Source organism: Hypomesus nipponensis, chromosome 15 (assembly GCF_054491055.1).
Source record: "Hypomesus nipponensis isolate SF chromosome 15, ASM5449105v1, whole genome shotgun sequence".
NCBI classification, from domain to species: Eukaryota; Metazoa; Chordata; class Actinopteri; order Osmeriformes; family Osmeridae; genus Hypomesus; species Hypomesus nipponensis.
The window spans coordinates 14,750,160-14,769,792 of record NC_140375.1 but is presented as its reverse complement, the minus strand read 5'-3'; the positions used below and the strand labels follow the sequence as shown (position 1 = coordinate 14,769,792).

General features: G+C 53.4%; 1 protein-coding gene across 1 annotated transcript in view; it reads left to right on the top strand.

The window, feature by feature from the left end:
- rpa1 (replication protein A1) overlaps nt 1-10,439 on the top strand; it is a 28,799-nt gene extending 18,360 nt beyond the window's left edge. The window contains exons 14-17 of the mRNA XM_084674846.1: nt 75-251; nt 1,463-1,570; nt 2,703-2,789; nt 8,830-10,439. Of these exons, the coding sequence (XP_084530972.1) occupies nt 75-251; nt 1,463-1,570; nt 2,703-2,789; nt 8,830-8,934 (477 nt within the window). The 3' untranslated portion in view covers nt 8,935-10,439. The remainder of the gene's footprint in view (nt 1-74; nt 252-1,462; nt 1,571-2,702; nt 2,790-8,829) is intronic.
- The last annotated feature ends 9,194 nt before the right edge of the window (nt 10,440-19,633 follow it).

Sequence of the window (19,633 nt, the reverse complement as noted above, 5' to 3'; positions counted from 1 at the left end):
TCACAGAATTGTGTTTTTTCTTCTTCTCTCCTTTCCCCTCCTACGCCCACCCCCACCCCCTCCCTCCCTCCAAGGCTGACTATTTCAGCTGCATCGCCACCATAGTGTACCTGCGTAAGGAGAACTGTCTGTACCAGGCGTGCCCCAGCCAGGACTGCAACAAGAAGGTCGTGGACCAGCAGAACGGCCTCTTCCGCTGTGAGAAGTGCGACAAAGAGTTCCCCAACTTCAAGTACCGCCTCATCCTCTCTGTAAGAAGCCCCGAGACTGCTGTCTTAGCGCACACACACACACAAGTGCACACACACACACACTCTGTTTGTTCAGCTTTACCTATTGTCTGCTTTCCACCCCCGTCCCTGTCGCCAGTTATGTCCTGTCACAGATACCTGCTTGAAAACCTCTCGCACACACTCGCCCCATCACACTCACACAGGTTTGCCTGTGTTCCTTGTGACCGCCCCCTCACGTCCCCACTCCCCTGTCCTCTCCTGACCTCGTCCCCTAGGTCCTCTCCCGACCTCGTCCCCTAGGTCCTCTCCCGACCTCGTCCCCTAGGTCCTCTCCCGACCTCGTCCCCTAGGTCTTCTCCTGACCTCGTCCCCTAGGTCCTCTCCTGTCTGGGGCTGCAGGCATGTCTAACGCCCCTCATTACCCTGTCTGCTCTCTCCCCCTGGGCTCTGCTCTCCCCTCTGCTCCCCCCCGGACCTCTTCTGTCCTCTCCCTGTAGTCTCTCCCATCGTCTCCTCTCTACACTCTCCCCCCCCCGGCTCTCTCCACAGAGGACTGGTATTTCAGCCTGTTTTGCTCTTACTGCCAGCGTTTAGTCACTTAGAACTATTTCGATTTAATTTAATATTTGTTTTGTTGGCTTTTAAATTAGAATTATGTTGAGTTAATTGCTCCATTTTCACTACCTTCTATGCCATAGCTTACAGGAAGTTCCACACCACGCACAGAAGCTCTCTCTCTCTCTTGCCCTCACGCTTTCTCTCTCCCTCTCCTCCTCTGCTGCCAAAACATTTATATCGAAAATAGCAGCATTAAACACCAAAACTCATTTAGTCAGCAAACACGGCTCTTTGCAGCCAGACGTCTGAAATAAGCTGCTTTTCTTTAGTTTTGCTCCTCTTTTTAGTCAGCACATTGCTATTTTTCTCAGAACTGTGTCATGAGCTGTGAATGTCCTCTCCTCTGCACACCTTGGCTCCCCTTTTCCTATTGATGTCAGCGCCTGCCAGACGAAGGGAGCGGAAGGCTGTGAAAGGCCTCACACAGACCCCTAACAATAGATTTGGGGCTCTCAGCATTCACATAAGCTGCCTGTAATGTGTTTTAAATGCCATACACCAAATCAATGAACACACTGGCATGAAGGAGAATGAATTCTGCTTGCATCTCCCCCTCCCCTCTCCCTTCCAGTCTTCCTCACGTCTTCCTCCCTGTGTTCCCTTCTTGGCAGGCCAACATTGCAGATTACGGGGACAACCAGTGGGTGACGTGCTTCCAGGAGAGCGCCGAGGCCATCCTGGGCCAGAACGCTGCCTACCTGGGGCAGCTCAAGGACTCGGTAAGCCTCTCCCCTGCCTCGCTCCCAGCCTGGCCTCCCCTGCCTCGCTCCCAGCCTGGCCTCCCCTGCCTCGCTCCCAGCCTGGCCTCCCCTGCCTCGCTCCCAGCCTGGCCTCCCCTCCCTCACTCCCAGCCTGGCCTCCCCTGCCTCGCTCCCAGCCTGGCCTCCCCTGCCTCGCTCCCAGCCTGGCCTCTCCCCTGCCTCGCTCCCAGCCTGGCCTCCCCTGCCTCGCTCCCAGCCTGGCCTCCCCTGCCTCGCTCCCAGCCTGGCCTCCCCTGCCTCGCTCCCAGCCTGGCCTCCCCTGCCTCGCTCCCAGCCTGGCCTCCCCTGCCTCGCTCCCAGCCTGGCCTCCCCTGCCTCGCTCCCAGCCTGGCCTCCCCTGCCTCGCTCCCAGCCTGGCCTCCCCTGCCTCGCTCCCAGCCTGGCCTCCCCTGCCTCGCTCCCAGCCTGGCCTCCCCTGCCTCGCTCCCAGCCTGGCCTCGCTCCCAGCCTGGCCCCAGGAAGAGGCCCTGGGGGAGAGCTGAGCCTCTGGCACTCTCACTGCCCCAACATCCCCACACAGGCCAATGCGTAACCCCAGGACTCCAGATGACATTTGGGCTTTAATTGGAGCAAACCTTCCTCAATTTGGACTCTTCTAACTCTAATTAAAATGTTGCCCGGTGAATGTGAATTTTTTCAAGCTCACGGACATTAATTAAGCATAGTCCGTGCTCTAAAGGAGAATATCATCTAGGGTAGGAGGGCGTTGTTACACACACAGCCCTCTCCCATTATGACATTCCCCGATAAAGAACTAAGACTCAAGGGCCTTATTACCTTACACTAGTGCCAGCACATTGGAAACCATCTGAAGGTTATTATTCAGCACTCGTTTAAAAAGCAGGAAATAAAATGAAAAGTATTAGCTCGGTGGTCATCTGGTCCCTTATCTAGTTGGAATGCAGTTTGAGGGTGCTTCAAGATCCTAGCTCCTGAGGGAACAAGTGATGTCAGCCGATAGCATGGATCTTCACAGGAAGGGGCTGTGCTACGTTAGCACTGCTGTTCACCAATCAGATTGCTTGGGCTAAATCACTTGTTTTACAAGGACAAATTCATTTTTATTGTCGTGTTTTTTTTTCTTCTCCAGAATGAAACGGCCTTTGAGGAAGCCTTCAACCAGGCTAACTTCCAGACCTTCGTGTTCCGAAGCCGAGTCAAGATGGAGACCTACAACGTAAGTGGAGAACGGCAGACGTTGGACAGAGCTAGTAGAGCGCTCCAGAGAGAGGGGGGATAGATGGAAGGAGAAAGACAGAGAGAGACGAAGACAATCCCATTTCTTCCAGTGAGCACCTTTTATCCGTTTATTAGCAGGGCATCCAAGTTACGTCTGTGCTCCTTTTATCTGTCCTGCGACCTTCTGAGGGAGGAATCATTCATTGAAAGAGAAAAGAAATCTCAGCGAAATAAGAAAACAACCAGCAACGTAAACGGGTCCTTTATTCTCCTCCCTCCGCTTCCTTCCTGTTAGCTGGCCTGACAGAACTAACAGCATTCACTGTGACATTTCCTTTCTCTCTCTCTCTTTATTTGTATTTTTTTAATCTGGCTGAATTGGCATTGCCCACTGCCGACGGACAAACGGCCACAAACAGCTGACGCTTTTCCTCACTGGAAGACTGCCCTCTTTCAGGGGCTGTTGTCGAAAGGTGCACACACACAGAGTAGTTGTGCTGCTGGTCCCCCCCCCCCTCCCCCCACCTCTCCTGGCGGCTCCACAGACGAGGGCTTGTGTGCAGGCTGGGGGATAGAGGGCTTGATTGGGCTGGGGCTCTGAGCAGGAGTGCTGGAGGCCGTCCAGGCTGGACCCGACCTGCTCCAGGAGCACAGAGGAGCCCTCTGTCGCTCCCAGAGGGCACGAGTCCACGTCTGAGGCCACACCTGCCAGCAGACCAAGCGGCCGCGAGGGCCCCCGGAGCCTCGCTCCAAACAGACAGGCTCACAGCTGCAGACACCTGCACGGTCCCCCTCACAGAACCAGACAGCAGAATTCCAGCAACAGGCGGAGCTAGTGTCGGGAACCAAGGTGTGGCAGGGCGATTAAAACCTCTCACGGTTGCTGCCTGCGTCAGTTCCTCTGGAGTGTCCTTGAACAGCGAGCCAGGCGACCATCTTGTGTTATCAAGTTCATATGAACGTTTGGAGAAAGTTCCGGGGCTGCGTTTTTTAATTATTCCCTCAAGTGGTGGCGTAGCTAATGTGAGCTCAAGTTAACGTGGTTAGCTCCAGTCATGTGATAGAGAAGCCTTGTCGCCGTCAGCAGCTTTCAGAGGTGACCCTGCTGGCATCCTCCTTTGGATTTGACATCATTCTTGAGCTGTTGTACATTCTTGAGCTGTCCCTCTCTTCCCTCTCTTCCCTGGGCCCCAAACCAGGCCTTGTAACTGGGTTTGGGGGCCCAACAGATGATGCTGGAGGAAAGAAGGCCACATCAGGCTTTAAGCGGCTGCAGGCTTTCAAACAGCGCTCTTCTTCTCTGGTCCTAGCGTGGCGCATGGACAAGACTGCTCTGGATTTGCATAGCAAACGGCAGGCTGATTCTCCTCGCTTTGCCCACATAAATCCTGCCTTTCTGGCAAGATGTGACCAACACTAATCGCTTGACGAACTCTGTCACACCCGGTTGTGTGAAGTGTGAGTGTGTGTGTGTGTGTGTGTGTGTGTGTGAGGGAGAAATGAACGTGAGGGGAGCGAAGCAAAGTTATGGACTACAGCGGAGCAACAAGGGAGGTTGTGTGAAGTGTGTGTGTGTGTGTGTGTGTGTGCGAGAGAAAGAGAGAGAGCGAGGGTGGTTGTGTGAAGTGTGTGAGAGAGAGACAGAGAGCGAGGGAGGGAGGTTGTGCCAGTATGAGTCACTCATTAGATTCCAGAAAAGGAATGAGTGACAGTTTCCAGACCACCTATCATCTGAGCTGCTCGCTCTCCATGTCTGAGAGCAGAGGAGCGGGGAGAAGAGCCCCTCTGACCTTTTCATGTGTGATGTAGTTAGTCAGGTTCCTGCTCTGGCTGCCCATGCCAGGGATGCTGGCACGCTTACCACTGCTACAGAAAAGGTCAGCGTGTGTGTGCGAGGGGGCAGACACCTGTGCTGCTGCTGCTGGTGTGTGTGTGTGCGAGGGGGCAGACACCTGTGGTGCTTGTGTGTGTGTGTGTGTGTGTGTGTGTGTGTGTGTGTGTGTGTGTGCGTGCACGGGTAGGGCAGGCTGGGCTGTGTGCTTCCTGAAGAGGCGTGGGGGGGAGTGGCTTTGTGTTTAGAACCCCCCCCCCCACACAGACACAGGCAGGGCCTCTAAATCCAAATCCCAAATGTTGTCACAACATTGTACTTTAATATGTAGATACACACCTTTATCAAAACATGCCGGCCTTAAAATCCAATAGTGATGTTGGGACAAAAAACCCTCTCTTATTGGCAGTTCCGTTAGCCATGTGGGTCCAGTTATCAGCCATTCAACCACTTTCAGTAGAATAACATTTACATATATACATTTTAGCAGACACTCTTATCCAGAGCGACTTACAGTAAGTACAGGGACATTCCCCCCGAGGCAAGTAGGGTGAAGTGCCTTGCCCAAGGACATGTCATTTGGCACGGTCGGGAATTGATCCGGCAACCTTCTGATTAGTATCCCGATTCCCTAACCGCTCGGCCACCTAACTCCCTGTATAATAATTAAGAATAATGTCAAGTTTGACGATCAAATCAAAATGTATTTGTATAGCCCTTTTTACAAGCGATGTCACAGGTGTGCAAGACAGAGCTACTACCCACATGGTGGCAGGATGAGGCTGGCTGGGCCACAGCCACACCAACAATAGGGTTTTTAATCATTTAGCAGACCCTTTTATCCAAACCGACTTCTTCAACCCTTCGAAACCAAGAATTGTGTTAGACCCACCATGAAACAAGCAAGAAAATAGTTTATTCTATTGTTTATGTATTCACATTGAAATTCAGACATTGATTTGAGCCTCACAACTGTATGGATTACTTGCAAATAACGTAAACCCATGTCAGAATGTCAAAATGCTAAAACAAGAATTTACATTTTGGGCCGGGTCAAGTTCAGTTTGGGACTGTTCATTTTGCACTTGGGGACGGTCCTGGGACAGTGAGTTAGTTGCGAGGCGTGGTTCCAGCTCCAGTCTCCACCCAGCCTGGCAAAGCCCTCCACCTCAGCAGCTCACTGGCCAGACCCAGTCAACCTCTGGAGCACACTGTAGCTAAACTATCTGTTGACATTTTACCCTCATGACCTCATGCACCTCAACTGGATCTGGAGGGAAAAGCACCCCAGATAAAGCCGATAAGGAGCAGATTGCTTCCTTCCTCTACAGCTGTTCTCTGTAACAGGGTGATGTTCGGCGGCCCATCGCCTGTGGATGTGGGCAGAGCACGGCTCACACACGTCCCTGGGCGGGGAGAGCGACGGACTGAACCATGTAGCTGATGGTATCAAGCGCTCCACATGCCCTGCGTGTCTCCGCGTGCCCCGCGGCAGGCGTGGGGCGTGGAAAGTGGCGAGAGCACACGCCAACAAGGAGCCAATCAGCTGGAGCTAACGGAGAGGGAGGTGGAGGTGGAGGCGCATAGCAGACGCACTCGCTCATTTTCATCCTTTAAAAAAATACAATTAATCCATTTTCTTCAAGCCATGGGAGAGCAGTGTTACCGTAGCTACGTAGCTTCCTCGTCACCGGAAGCCCCCAGAACCAGACTTAGTCCTTCTGCCATCTCTCTCTCCCCCTCTCTCTCTCCCCCTCTCTCTCATTCCCTCTCTCCCTCACCCCCTCCCCCCCCCCTCTCTCTCGCTCTCTCTCTCTCCCTCTCATTCTCTCTCTCTCATTCTCTCTCTCTCATTCTCTCTCTCTCTCTCATTCTCTCTCTCTCTCATTCTCTCTCTCTCTCATTCTCTCTCTCTCTCTCATTCTCTCTCTCTCTCTCATTCTCTCTCTCTCTCTCTCTCTCTCTCTCTCTCTGTCTCTCTCATTCTCTCTCTCTCTCTCTCTCTCTCTCTCTCTCTCTCTCTCTCTCTCTCTCTCTCTCTCTCTCTCTCTCTCTCTCATTCCCTCTCTCTCTCTCATTCTCTCTCTCTCATTCCCTCTCTCTCTCTCATTCCCTCTCTCTCATTCCCTCTCTCTCATTCCCTCTCTCTCTCTATCTCTCTCTCTCTCATTCCCTCTCTCTCTCTCATTCTCTCTCCCTCATTCCCTCTCTCTCTCCCCCCTCCTCTCTCTCTCTCTTTCTCTCTCTCTCTCTCTCTCTCTCTCTCTCTCTCATTCCCTCCCTCTCTCTCAGTCCTTGTGTAAGCCAGATGTAAATTGCTGTGCTTTAGGGCTGCAGTAATAACGTCTTTAGCTGCCCAGAGCCAGACAACAGCTTAGGCGGGGCCTTGTGTGTGGTTTGTGTTGTTGTTTGTGTGTGGTTTGTTTTCCTCTTCATTAGTGTGTGGTTGTGTGGGTCTGACTCACAACTGCCCTCTTACTAGCCTTCCGAAAGGCCCCCCCCCCTCGTTCCTTCGTCTTGACTCGCACCCCCCACCCCCCCTCAGGCCTTCCTCACTCCCCCCAGCCCGCCCTGGGACTCTGGGATACATTAGCACGGCAAAGCAGAGTGCCGCTCACAACGCACTCAGCGCCTCCTTCCCCGAAAGGGCTTCCTGTGGGCCGTAGACGAGCTCAGGCATACCTCCCCTCCCTCGCTCCCCTCTTCCTCCCAGCCCTCGCTCCCCTCTTCCTCCCAGCCCTCGCTCCCCTCTTCCTCCCCTCCCTCGCTCCCCTCTTCCTCCCAGCCCTCGCTCCCCTCTTCCTCCCAGCCCTCGCTCCCCTCTTCCTCCCAGCCCTCGCTCCCCTCTTCCTCCCAGCCCTCGCTCCCCTCTTCCTCTCCTCCCTCGGTCCCCTCTTCCTCCCAGCCCTCGCTCCCCTCTTCCTCTCCTCCCTCGCTCCCCTCTTCCTCCCCTCCCTCGCTCCTCTTCCCCTCAGCGAGCTTCATTTACATGTTTAGCATTCCATCATTACCCACGCCGGAGGATGGCTGATTCTGCTGAGCCTGACGTGGAGGCTGCGGATGCCAGCGTCACGCAAGGCACGCTCAAAGCAGTTTATCCTCTCTCTGTGGGGGGAGGGGGGGGGGGCGGTGGTAGGCGGTGGGGGGGAGGGGAGGGGAGTGGAAGTTGAAGTCAAGACGAAGGAAAAAGGGATGTGCATGTCACCCGCATTCGCGGCGTGCAGCTTGAACAGAGCACAGGGGCTGCATGCTGGGTTTGGTGTGTGGGAGAGCAGGACCTGGGCAGGCCTGACCTTCTGCAGTCTAGACGAGCGGAGCTGGAGACGGAGCTGGAGACGCCCCCAGACGTGGCTCCGTCTCTCTGGGACGGCTGTTGTTACTGTGAGCGAGTGCACCTGCCCCTCTTCCTCATGCACGCACACACACACACACACACACACACACACACACACACACACACACTAGCCTTTTCACATCCCTTGAGTATTTCCAACAAAGCGTGGATGTGGAACAGAAGCTCTCTGCTCATGGAGGCAGCTTAGATCTCCCCTGAGACGACGACACAGCAACCAGAACGTGCGTAGACGTGGAACACTTCAGTGGCCCAGATTAATCATGAAGGATTAAAAACAACCTAGATTTGACTCCTGGAAGACTAATACATCATTATACATGTGCAAGTGAGAGGGCTGGATTTAGGGAGCTGTGCACTCATTTGCCCAGTCCTAATGATGAAAAATAGACCGCTTTAGCCATCCAATGTCCCAATAAATAACAGGATTGATGTTTCACCACAACTAAGACTTAAACAGCTGTTCCCCGTTAAAAGGTTGAGTTTTACAATATCGCTTCGCTAACCTTTTTAACGTTCACACAGCTTTCATTATCCCGAGTTGCAAGCCATTAACGCTTCCTGGCTCTGCTTTGGTCAGTAAAACTCCAATAACAGGTTGGCTCCCTGTGTTGTGATGTGATGCCTTTAATAAGGTGTATGGAACCCCGGAACTCCCTCTCAACCAATCAGAATGCTTCATTTCCTCTACCCGTATTCTAATGAGGTGTATGGATGTGGTTGTGTTCCCTGCTGGGACGTGTTCAGCAGGTGGGGAGACCCAGTGTGACGTGTGCAGGAGGTAGAGACGTGTTCCACAGGACAGACAGACGTGTGACAGTTTGGTTTCCTACTTTCTCCACCCCTCTTCTCCAGGACGAGTCCAGGATCAAGGCGACGGTGATGGATGTCAAACCCGTGGACCACCGAGAGTACAGCAAGAGGCTCATCATGAACATCAGGAAGTTCTCTGCCCAATGAGGAGCCTCTCGCCCTGACGCGCTCCTCTCCTCACTGGCACACGCCACCCCTCCCTCCCTGCCCCTCACACCCTGTCGGACCCCCCTGCCCCTCACACACTGTCAGACACCCCTGTCAGACCCCCCTGCCCCTCACACCCTGTCAGACCCCCCTGTCAGACCCCCCTGCCCCTCACACCCTGTCAGACCCCCCTGCCCCTCACACCCTGTCAGACCCCCCTGTCAGACCCCCCTGCCCCTCACACCCTGTCAGACCCCCCTGCCCCTCACACCCTGTCAGACCCCCCTGCCCCTCACACCCTGTCAGACCCCCCTGTCAGACCCCCCTGCCCCTCACACCCTGTCAGACCCCCCTGTCAGACCCCCCTGCCCCTCACACCCTGTCAGACCCCCCTGTCAGACCCCCCTGCCCCTCACACCCTGTCAGACCCCCCTGTCAGACCCCCCTGCCCCTCACACCCTGTCAGACCCCCCTGTCAGACCCCCCTGTCAGACCCCCCTGCCCCTCACACCCTGTCAGACCCCCCTGTCAGACCCCCCTGCCCCTCACACCCTGTCAGACCCCCCTGTCAGACCCCCCTGCCCCTCACACCCTGTCAGACCCCCCTGTCAGACCCCCCTGCCCCTCACACCCTGTCAGACCCCCCTGTCAGACCCCCCTGCCCCTCACACCCTGTCAGACCCCCCTGCCCCTCACACCCTGTCAGACCCCCCTGTCAGACCCCCCTGTCAGACCCCCCTGTCTGACCCCCCTGTCAGACCCCCCTGTCTGACCCCGTCAGACCACCCTGCCCCTCACACCCTGTCGGACCACCCTGTCGGACCACCCTGTCGGACCACCATGGACCAGCTCAAACATGTTACCTCCACCCCTCCCCACGTCATTTTCCTTCTTCTTTTTTTTTTCTTTGTGTCCAGTGCATATGCTGTCCAGTAACCCCCCCCCCCCCCCAACCCTTATCTATCTAGGTGATCGTGTCATGGGACTCCCCTGTCATGTGACGTTAACCAGTCAGATCAGGTAGGAAGGGAGAGGGACTGAGGGAGGACAAGTGGACTTAGAGGAATCCTTTCTCTCCCCCCTGTGTTGGTGTGTCTGAAGCCTGCCAGCCATCGCTGTGTGTGTGTGTTTTCAGGCCTTTGGGCTGCCTCCAGCACAGGGCCTGCACTCTACGAAGCGGGCCCTCTCTCTCCCCACCCCTCCCTCCCCTCCTCCCTCTCTCTCTACCTTAGTCACAAGGTCTGGGATGGACCTGCACACCCCTGATAAGACCGTTTATGCCTCCTCACCCCCTCCCTCCCTCCCTCTTCTCACCCTGTGCATGCACGTTGGCAGACCTGAACTGCACTGCACTGTATTTATGTAGATACAAGCTTTTTGTCATTTTCTGTACCATTGACTAGGATGTTTTTTTTTTTTTTTGGGGGGGGGGGGGACAGCAGAGCGTTTACTGGCCATGTCTCTATTTTGAAAAACTCCAATAAAAATGGTTGTATTCAAAGGCATTCGTGTCTGTATCCAAGTATTTTAATGAACATAGTTGGATTGTTATATAATGGGGGAGCGAGCTAGACGACTCCAGGTAATCACAATGTGGATATGGATGAGTCTGTGTGTTTCATCCCTAGTTTCCTCCGTCCACCTCCAGCCTGCAGGATTGAAGAAGCAGGGCTCCAGAGTACTGGACTTGGTCTCTAGCCAGGCAATCTGCGGCAGTGTTTGTTTCAGTGGATTTATTTAGGAGCTGGCTCCCGGACTCTTTCGCTATCTCCAGAGGTCCAGCTCTGATGTACCACAGATCCTCCCCCCTGCAGTCATGACTTCTGTGTTGTATTAAAGCAGAACATCACTGGGCCTGAGCCTCCCCGGTTCTCCAGCGATAACCATCGTGTTCCTGCCCCGCGTTCTCAGACTGGGGTGCGTGCTGCGGAGGATTAACGCCTTCGCTCTGCTGTTGGGAGGGAGGAAGTATTTATGTTTGCGTGTAGGTATCAACCGGACTTATCTCAACACCTCCCCATCGACACGCTTCAGGCTGTTTCCACAGCTGTCCCCCGTCCCCCCCCTTCCCCAGAGCAGGTTCTCTGGTGTGGGAGACGTGCTGGGGAGTGCTTCCCCTGGTGTGTTGTGCCTCCACCAGGCCTGTGGGCTGTTAGTCTGGTCTGGTTGGATGAAGAATGTAAAAGCTGAGGAGGTCTAGTGGATGAATGTGAAGGCTCTTGGTCTGAGGAGGTCTGGTGGATGAATGTGAAGGCTCTTGGTCTGAGGAGGTCTGGTGGATGAATGTGAAGGCTCTTGGTCTGAGGAGGTCTGGTGGATGAATGTGAAGGCTCTTGGTCTGAGGAGGTCTGGTGGATGAATGTGAAGGCTCTTGGTCTGAGGAGGTCTGGTGGATGAATGTGAAGGCTCTTGGTCTGAGGAGGTCTGGTGGATGAATGTGAAGGCTCTTGGTCTGAGGAGGTCTGGTGGATGAATGTGAAGGCTCTTGGTCTGAGGAGGTCTGGTGGATGAATGTGAAGGCTCTTGGTCTGAGGAGGTCTGGTGGATGAATGTGAAGGCTCTTGGCCTCCTCCCTGCTCCTCAGTCCGTCACGTCTCGTACGTCCACAGACGACCTCGAGCGCTGACTCAGAGGCGTGACACAGGAGGGCCTGTGAGGAGGGGGCGGTGCCTGGGAACTGCGTCTGTCCCCAGAGTGAGCCTCGGAACGTGTCATCGGCTGTTACACCTTGTGCTTCCTGTGAAGAGAGTGCGACGTACGTCACGACGCGGCGTGGGAAACTCACACCCCGCTTACCGCCCCGTTTTTCCACAGAACACGCTTTCGGATACATTTTATTCTTCTTAATTGATTTTGCACTCCTCAATCTAACACATATAGGCTGGAATTCAAACAAAATGTGTATTGCTCAGAAACGTTAGGCCACACAGTGTTGTGGAAGGCGTAGGTATAGGCGGAGAAATCACGTTCTCCCTCGTTCTCCAGACAGGTTAGGTTTCGGCGAGACGGAATCCTTGAGTTCAATCCGTTGAATGGCCTGCCGGCTGTCAGGCTGGCACGGGCCCCATAGCGAGGCTAATGCACCAGTCGGTAAAAGCCAAGACGGGGGAACAGAAGCCTTTTCGAAACCCGATGAACACATCACACAGGACCACCCCCCTGTGCTGCGGAAGAGCTCTGTGATGATCGGGAATGCTTGTCGAGTCCTGCCCTCATCACTGTGACGGGAGGCTGACACTTCCAGATAGAGGGAGCTGAGTGCTTCCAGGCTGGCTAAGGGCAGGGTGATGGGCGGATTGCAGGCTGCTCCGCTCTCTTATCACCCCGATGTTCTGAGGAAAACCTCCGACCGCCACGTTGGCGCCTCTCATCTGCTGCCGTGGCGTGGGAGACGATCCGACGCTCCTCTCTTCCCCACTTGAGAGACGCGCCGTGCCGACTGCCCGCCTTGCCTGTGTTCTGCAACAAAGGAAGAGAAATAAAAAGACCCATCGGTTTGTTTCTCTTCTCGGATGTATGCGACGGCTATCTGAAGCCAACTTGTTTCCAGAAGTCTGCCTACGAGTCTGACCTCGTTTTAGGTGAACTTGTGAATCACCAGTGAATCCTGTCATGGTTATTGATGACAACATCCTTGGAAAGGAGAAAAGGACGCACAGGGGGTTGCATGTGCAAAGCTGCTGCTTTGCAATACTGGTCCACCGTTGCTACATGCTGAGGATTGGTAGGGAAGGGAGAAATGAGGCAAACATTCAACATTCCCCTTTCATGCAGTTCCCCAGACTAACATTCTGTATTAGATCGCTTCTGTTTCAATGAATATGATAACTTTGTTTCTGTGTGTGTGCCTGATGTGTGATGGAAAAGCACAGAACCTTTATGTCTCATGCAGACACACATGCATTCTGGGCCAGAAACAGTTAACTCCCAGTGGAGTCAATTACATATATTTAGAAACGGGGTGTAATGGGGCCATTACAGAAATTCAATCTGTGCCATGCCTGCTTTTACCTGCATGGGGAATGTGATCAGCAGAGTCAAAGACCTCAATCAAAATAATCAAATCATCCTTCCCATCTTCAGCGTCACGGTTCGCCCAGCACCCACATCATCCTGCCCCTGGAATACTGAAATGTAATCTCTGACAGCGGTCCCTGCAGGCAGGGGGAATGACAGCACTCTGACCAGGGAGCGGACAGCAGCCGGGGGGGTGGGGGGGCTACCTGCTACCTGCTACCTGCTACCTGCTACCTGCTACCTGCTACCTGCTACCTGCTACCTGTGTGACGCCCTAGCCACTTTCAGCCAGTGTGTGTGTGTGTGTGTGTGTGTGTGTGTGTGTGTGTGTGTGTGTGTGTGTGTGTGTGTTAGGCTATAGCAACTTACACATAGCGTGTGTGTGTTCTTCCCGTAGCCACTTTCACCCAGCAAGCGCGCGCGCGCGTGTGTGTGTGTGTGTGTTAGGCCCTAGCAACTTTCACCCCAGCGTGTGTCTGTGTTTGTGTGGCGTCCCAGCCTATCATCCAACCCAGTGTGTGGCGTCCTGGTGTGCCAACGTGTGTGTGTGTGTGTGTGTGTGTGTGTGAGCCGTGAGGGGCCAGGCCCGTGCTGTGCTGAGATGTGAGAGAGAGGACAGGACCTGACACTGTAAAGACAGATGGGCACCAGGTCCTCTGGGGAGGGGGGGCGGGGGCTGGAATTGTAATGGATTGTGGGGTGTGTGGGGTGGTGGTGTGGGGATAGTGTGTGTAGCGATGGCAGTGAGAGTGTGTGTATGGCGGACTTGAACAGGAGCTTTGTGCTGGCACACATGCCTCAGGCTGTGTCCGTTCATGTGTGTGTGTGTGTGTGTGCATTGTGTGTGTGTGTGCATTGTGTGTGTGTGTGTGCATTTCTGCTTATCTAAGTGCACCCCTGAGCGTTTGTGTGTGTCTGTGTTAGTGCATGCACGTGTGTGTGTGGGACTCCCAGCCCCAGCCTTGGGCCCCCTAAACCACAGTCTCTGGTTACGTGACAATCGTCCCGCACAGCCAATCACAGCTCAGCTTCTGCCCCCCTCCTATTTCTGGTCCATCGAATTACTCTGCCAATCACGTCTCGCAGGTGGAAAGCCGAGAGTTGTAATAATTGCCGCAATCATATGAAGCAATAATCCATTCATTGTACCTTCTCAAAGCCCTGCAGATTGAACCTGCAGATACGAATGTGTTTCCTGCACTGATCCTGTTCCCTTTAATAGGATCTGGTAGCAGATAGAGATTGAGTATAGTTTTCTCAAGCACAAGATTATATGTATTTCCCCATCTTGGTATCAACAAGAGTTTACATTTACATGTATTCATTTAGCAGACGCTTTTATCCAAAGTGACTTCCAAGAGAAAGCTTTACAAAAGTGCACTGGTCACTGATCATAACAACGAGATAGCCCCAAACATTGCGGGCAGCCAAAACATGAAGCACACATTGTGAAAAACCAAGTTTATGTTGTAACAGTCTTGCCTGTATTTGCTGCCTGTCGTTTGAGTTCCAGACACATTTTCACTGGATCCAGTCACCTCCTCTGTCTTCTGTCTGTGAGGATCTACGGCCACGTGTAAAGAACTTAACTCAAGAACACAGAGCGGTGGCGTTGACTCACTGCAATGTAAACACACCAGACAGAACACGTGTCAACAGATGAAGCTTAGAAGGCCTCTTGTCTTTGATGGCGCGTCTGTTGACGCGAGCCATCATAAATCCTTGTCTTTCCCCACGTTTTTTTGTTTGTTGGCAAACTGGTTCAATAAAGTAAACAAACATCCCTCGCCTCGAATAGGAGTCAAGAGCTGGAATCACCTTTGCCTGAACGGGTGTTTTTTGTGCGGGCTTGTGAGGAGAACAGAACTCACTCAGGGATGCTGCGGAGAAGCGGAGGTAAATGTTTACCCCCAGCTCTGAGCCAAGGCTGTCTGGTGTCAGACTGCTGACCTCGGCGTGTCTGACCAGACGGTGATATCCTGGTTATCTGGCTTTGAAAGATTACAACCAGGGCCTCTGAGGATTGTTGATCTAGTGTGGGAGTGCATGTGTGAGGAGGGGGCAAACAAACGCTACGAGAGACACCAAGTGCGTTGGGTGGGGGCGGGGCTTCCGATCCTGTCAGCAGATGTGAGCATGTGCAGGTGGTCAGAGGAAGCCATTGGACGACGGGCAGGAAGCCTGCTGGGGTGTAGGATGCATGCCAACTCAAAGAAAAGACAAAGAAACCAAGGCGGAGACATCAAAGCTCTGGGATATCGCTGAAATGCCTGCTCCTAAAGAAGGGTGCACGTCTCCAAATAACTTTGAAGTTTCATGTTGCTCTTTTATGAATCTGATTAAGGATCTGACACTCCGTCCTCAGAGAAAGACCTGTTCTTATCTCTGTATGCGCAGGTGCGTCCGACCTTGTCTCGGGCTGCTTTTAATTGGTTGACCCCTTGCTTTGAATAAGGGTTGTTCATCGCCGAACACAGAGGAGTAATGGTGTCTCCGAGTTCATTGAAGTGCCAAGATAACGAGTGATTAGACAGTGCACGAAGACGCCATGCAAATTCGCTTTGGTCTGTCAGGGTGCGTTGTCATGTTAGGCTTCCACCCACGCCCCGTGTTCTCAATCCTCTCGCCGTTCTTGTTCGTGGGACGGGGAAGGAAGGATCCGGAACGGGCTGTCGACGTACCTGATAAGTGGTTGTTATTGCTCCCCCTTCTGTCAGTCGTGGAAGGGGACGTGGAAGTGTGTCGTGCAAATCTGTTCCTGGGCGGCGCCTCATCTCACCTCCAGCATCGCCCCCACCTCTCTCTTCCACCTGCTTCTCCCTCAAGTCATCCATATCTCCCCACCTCCCACCCCTCCATCCATCCACCCATCCTAGCCTGTCTCCTTTACAGTTGTCATCAATCCAACCCCCTCCCCCCATCTCCTCTCAGGCCTTCTCTCCTATCTCTCACTGCCTTCATTCTGGGCTTTCTAACAGGTCCCCATGGTGATGGTTTAGACAGGCTGTTTGGTTATGTAACCTATTTTTCACAGTGTGGGGGGAGTGGATGCTCAGTAGTGTCCAACACTATTTTTCTTCCCTTCGGGAACTATAAAGTTGATGTATCTTATCTTATTGTGCAGTCGTTACCGCTCTCCCTCTGCCCCCCCCCCCCCCCTCGCTTGTCCAGCCGATAAAGCTCTAATTGTTTGGAAGCTGGTGCACTTGCCTCCTAGGCCTGAGTCTGTAACCCTTTGGGACGATAGCATGCACAAGGGCGTGTGTGTGTTTTGGGGGGGTCGGGGGGGGGGGGGGCAGTAGATGTGAGGGCATCTCAGCTAAGTGGAGGCTGTTCCATTTCAGTACTACCCCCCCTCCCCTCTGGGTCATCCCTCCCCATCAGCCTGTCCTCTCCTCCTCCCCTCTCTTTTGTCCTTCATCTCTCTCTCCCTCTCCCTCTCTCTCTCCCTCTCTCTCTCCTCTCTCTCTCTCTCTCTCTCTCTCTCCCCTCTCTCTGTTGCTTGCTCTAGCACGACCCCCTCTCTTTCTCACTGCAGTCATGCTCTTGCTCAGAGCTTTTGTATTTTCCGATATTCTTTTTTTTTTTGCGATGATATTCTTGTCATGAGGGTTAGAGTTCTCCCGGGAGAGTGAGGGGAGATTCTGCAGACTGCAGACTGCAGTGTTCAATGTGGGCTTCAGGAAAAAAAAGCACTGGGTTTTCTCTCAACGTTTCCCAGGCTTCTGCTTGTCTTTTTCATTTGCACAGATCTGAAGTCTCGAGTCTCTGCTTCTGAAGCCTCTGCTGTATTGTGGGAGCTGAACAGTCACTCATGTTCGCCGTTTATACAGATTGGTGTGAGTTATGTACCAGTCAAGTCATGGAACACGACCAGTGTTGTTCCCCCCTCCCCAGATCTCTCTGGGTTGAACCGCCCAGGTCCAGAGTCAACGCCTGGATTCCCTCTAGGACAAAAGGAGCTCAACCCCGAGGCAGGCCTGTCTCTGTATTCCCGAGCTAACCCCTCCAGGAGCTCAGGGTTGATGCCGAGTAAACAGAGTGGTTTCTCCTCCCACCCCATCCGCACACACACCCACGCCGAGCTTGCCCCTAACCTGACTGAAAGAGCGATTGGCTTGTTTACTCACTGTCAGTGCAACCTTTTTCATGAGGAAGAGCAAGTGAGGAGACGCTGGGGGGTGGGGGGGGTGGGGGGGGGGTGGCTGGTCCTGTCAATGCCCGAAGACGTGGCTTCTCTCAAGGCCTGCTGGAGATGATACTTTTTTACAGGCACTTAAAGGGAGGGCAGAATCTGGAGGAACCCTTCAGCCAGTCCTGTGTGACAGGTGAGGAGGGGAGAAGTTCAATGGAAAATCTTCCATCGAACCGATTTGCGCAGGAGGTCGGAGATTCCCCCCCGCACGCATTTATCTCTTCAGAAAACGTCTCATTCAATACGACCAACGTCGCCTGACTCACAATCCTTTGCAGTTTAAGACTGACTTGCTGAAACCATGGGTATCTAATGTATTCATTAAAAGAATAATGTTCAAAGTTCTGAATGACAAATGCATTCTCCCTTCTCCGACAGAACCATGCTGTGTTCCAGTACTTAAGATGCTGAGTGAATCCACCACCCTCATGTGTCTGGGCGTCCGTTCTGTGGCAGCCTGTCCCCTCCTCTTGTTATTCAGTTCCTAACCCTAAAGCTGTAATTGCAGATCATAACTTACACACTACGATGCCTCATGCATCTTCAGTAAAACCAACAAACGCAGCGGCAAAGTGGAGAGAGAGAAGTAACAGTGGGGGGGCGGGGGGGGGAGAAAGAAAGAGAGATGCGTTGGTGCCGAAACAGAAAAGTAGGACAGATGAAGGTACGGTGGACCACTCTAAAGTGCTGTAATTACAAGAGAGCCTTTCCTGTGCCAGAATGCTGCTTCTGAGTGGCTGTGGGTGCCGGATGTGTGTCTGTGGAGAGAGATAACACCCCGCGTGGGCGGGGCTTAGGCCCTCTGGCCACCCATGCTCCAGCCCCCCATTGTTGTTTCTTAATTGAAGTCCCAGTTTGGCCTGCAAGTGACCCCTGTGTGTTTTCACATGGGTGTTTTGATGTTTCTGAGAGACCTGTGTGTGTGTATGTGTGAGGGGGGGGGGACATGTGCCGGCTCCAGTCTGCCCATTCACTCTCTCTGCTGAGGGACCACACCCTAGAACGTGACCCCAATGCAAGGACGCTCGAGGGGGGTAGATATGTCCCGTTTGATGTGGAGGATGGGTCTTGCCGCGGCGGCGTGCTGGGGGCTTAACCGCTGCGAGTGGACTGCGAGGACGGCGTGCTGCCGGGCCTGTCGCCGCGGCTTCAAAGGCGGGAGGAGCCGTGGGCGGGTCTCTGTCCAAATCCCCCCCCTTTCATGGTTGTGAAAGCTGTTGCCGGGCGACGGCCCCCTCTGATTGGACGAGAGGGTCGGGAGCGTGACTGCGTCCGCGGGGGTTTGGCGTGTCAACTGGAACCCATCGACCAGCCTGATGAAGAGACGGGAAAAGAGCGGTGGAGGGTTGGCGACCTCAAACAGAGCTCTCTGCTGTAGGTTAATACAACTGCAGAGAAGATTATTATGCTTCAGATAAGACAGGATCAGGACATCTGGTGCAGCCGAGAAACAAGTGGAGGAAGAGCTTGAGGATTAGAATGTTGCTCCGTCAGAAGTCACTCAAGACAACCGTACACTATAAACGGATCAAATGTTCTCTGCTCTCTCTCTACGTCACAGACTTAGCGCTCCAGTCATGCGACTGAAATGTAAAGTCTGCATTTGCAAATCACCTTTCTGGGAGGGGACTCCAGATGATGACAGACTTGTGCGTCATCGGTGTAAATGTTTTGTTTTTCTTTTTGAAGAAACCTCATGCGACTTCAGTGGCACTGACAGAACAGTCTATAATTTGGCAGACTATGGGATGTGTGCTTGAGGTCCTCCGAGGCAGCTGGAGGTGAAGGCTTCCCTCTCTCCCAGGAGGGGAACCAACACTGCTGCTCACAGTGGCTGACAGCTCGGACAAAGGACCGCACGGCTGGGCTGCCGGATGGGGAATAGACCATTTTATGGCCTGTCTCTTTTATGATTCTATTTGGAACATCAACAAGGAAAAAGAACCATGTTTATCTGAATTGGAGGGGGCGATGGCGGTGGGAAGGAGGGGGGGGGGGGGGGGGTATTTTTTTAAGCAGCAGTATGTCCAGCATCAACCTGTTGTCCCAAAATACATCAGCCAATTATCTCTCGGTGTGCAGTCACTGTGTTGTCTTAGAGTCCATTCATACTTTCGTAATCACGCTGACCTCCCACACTCTGGTGCATTTTAAGGTGGTTTTAACAGTGGTAAATACACACCAAAATAGCAACCCCATTTCAACATTCTCCTCCCTGTCACTCGCTGTGGGGTGCCTGGAGGAACAAACACAGGGAGGGGGAGTAGTGGATGGAGCTGTGCTAACCACCACAGAACACAAAGGAAACCACCACAGAACACAAAGGAAATCATCACACAATATGAACAAACGGATGGAGCTGTGCTAACCACCACAGAACACAAAGGAAATCATCACACATTATGAACAAACCAAACTCAAACAAGCTTTAGTGGTGGTGTGTGAGTCAACACGCGCAGGATAAACGCCGATAATCAATCCATTCTG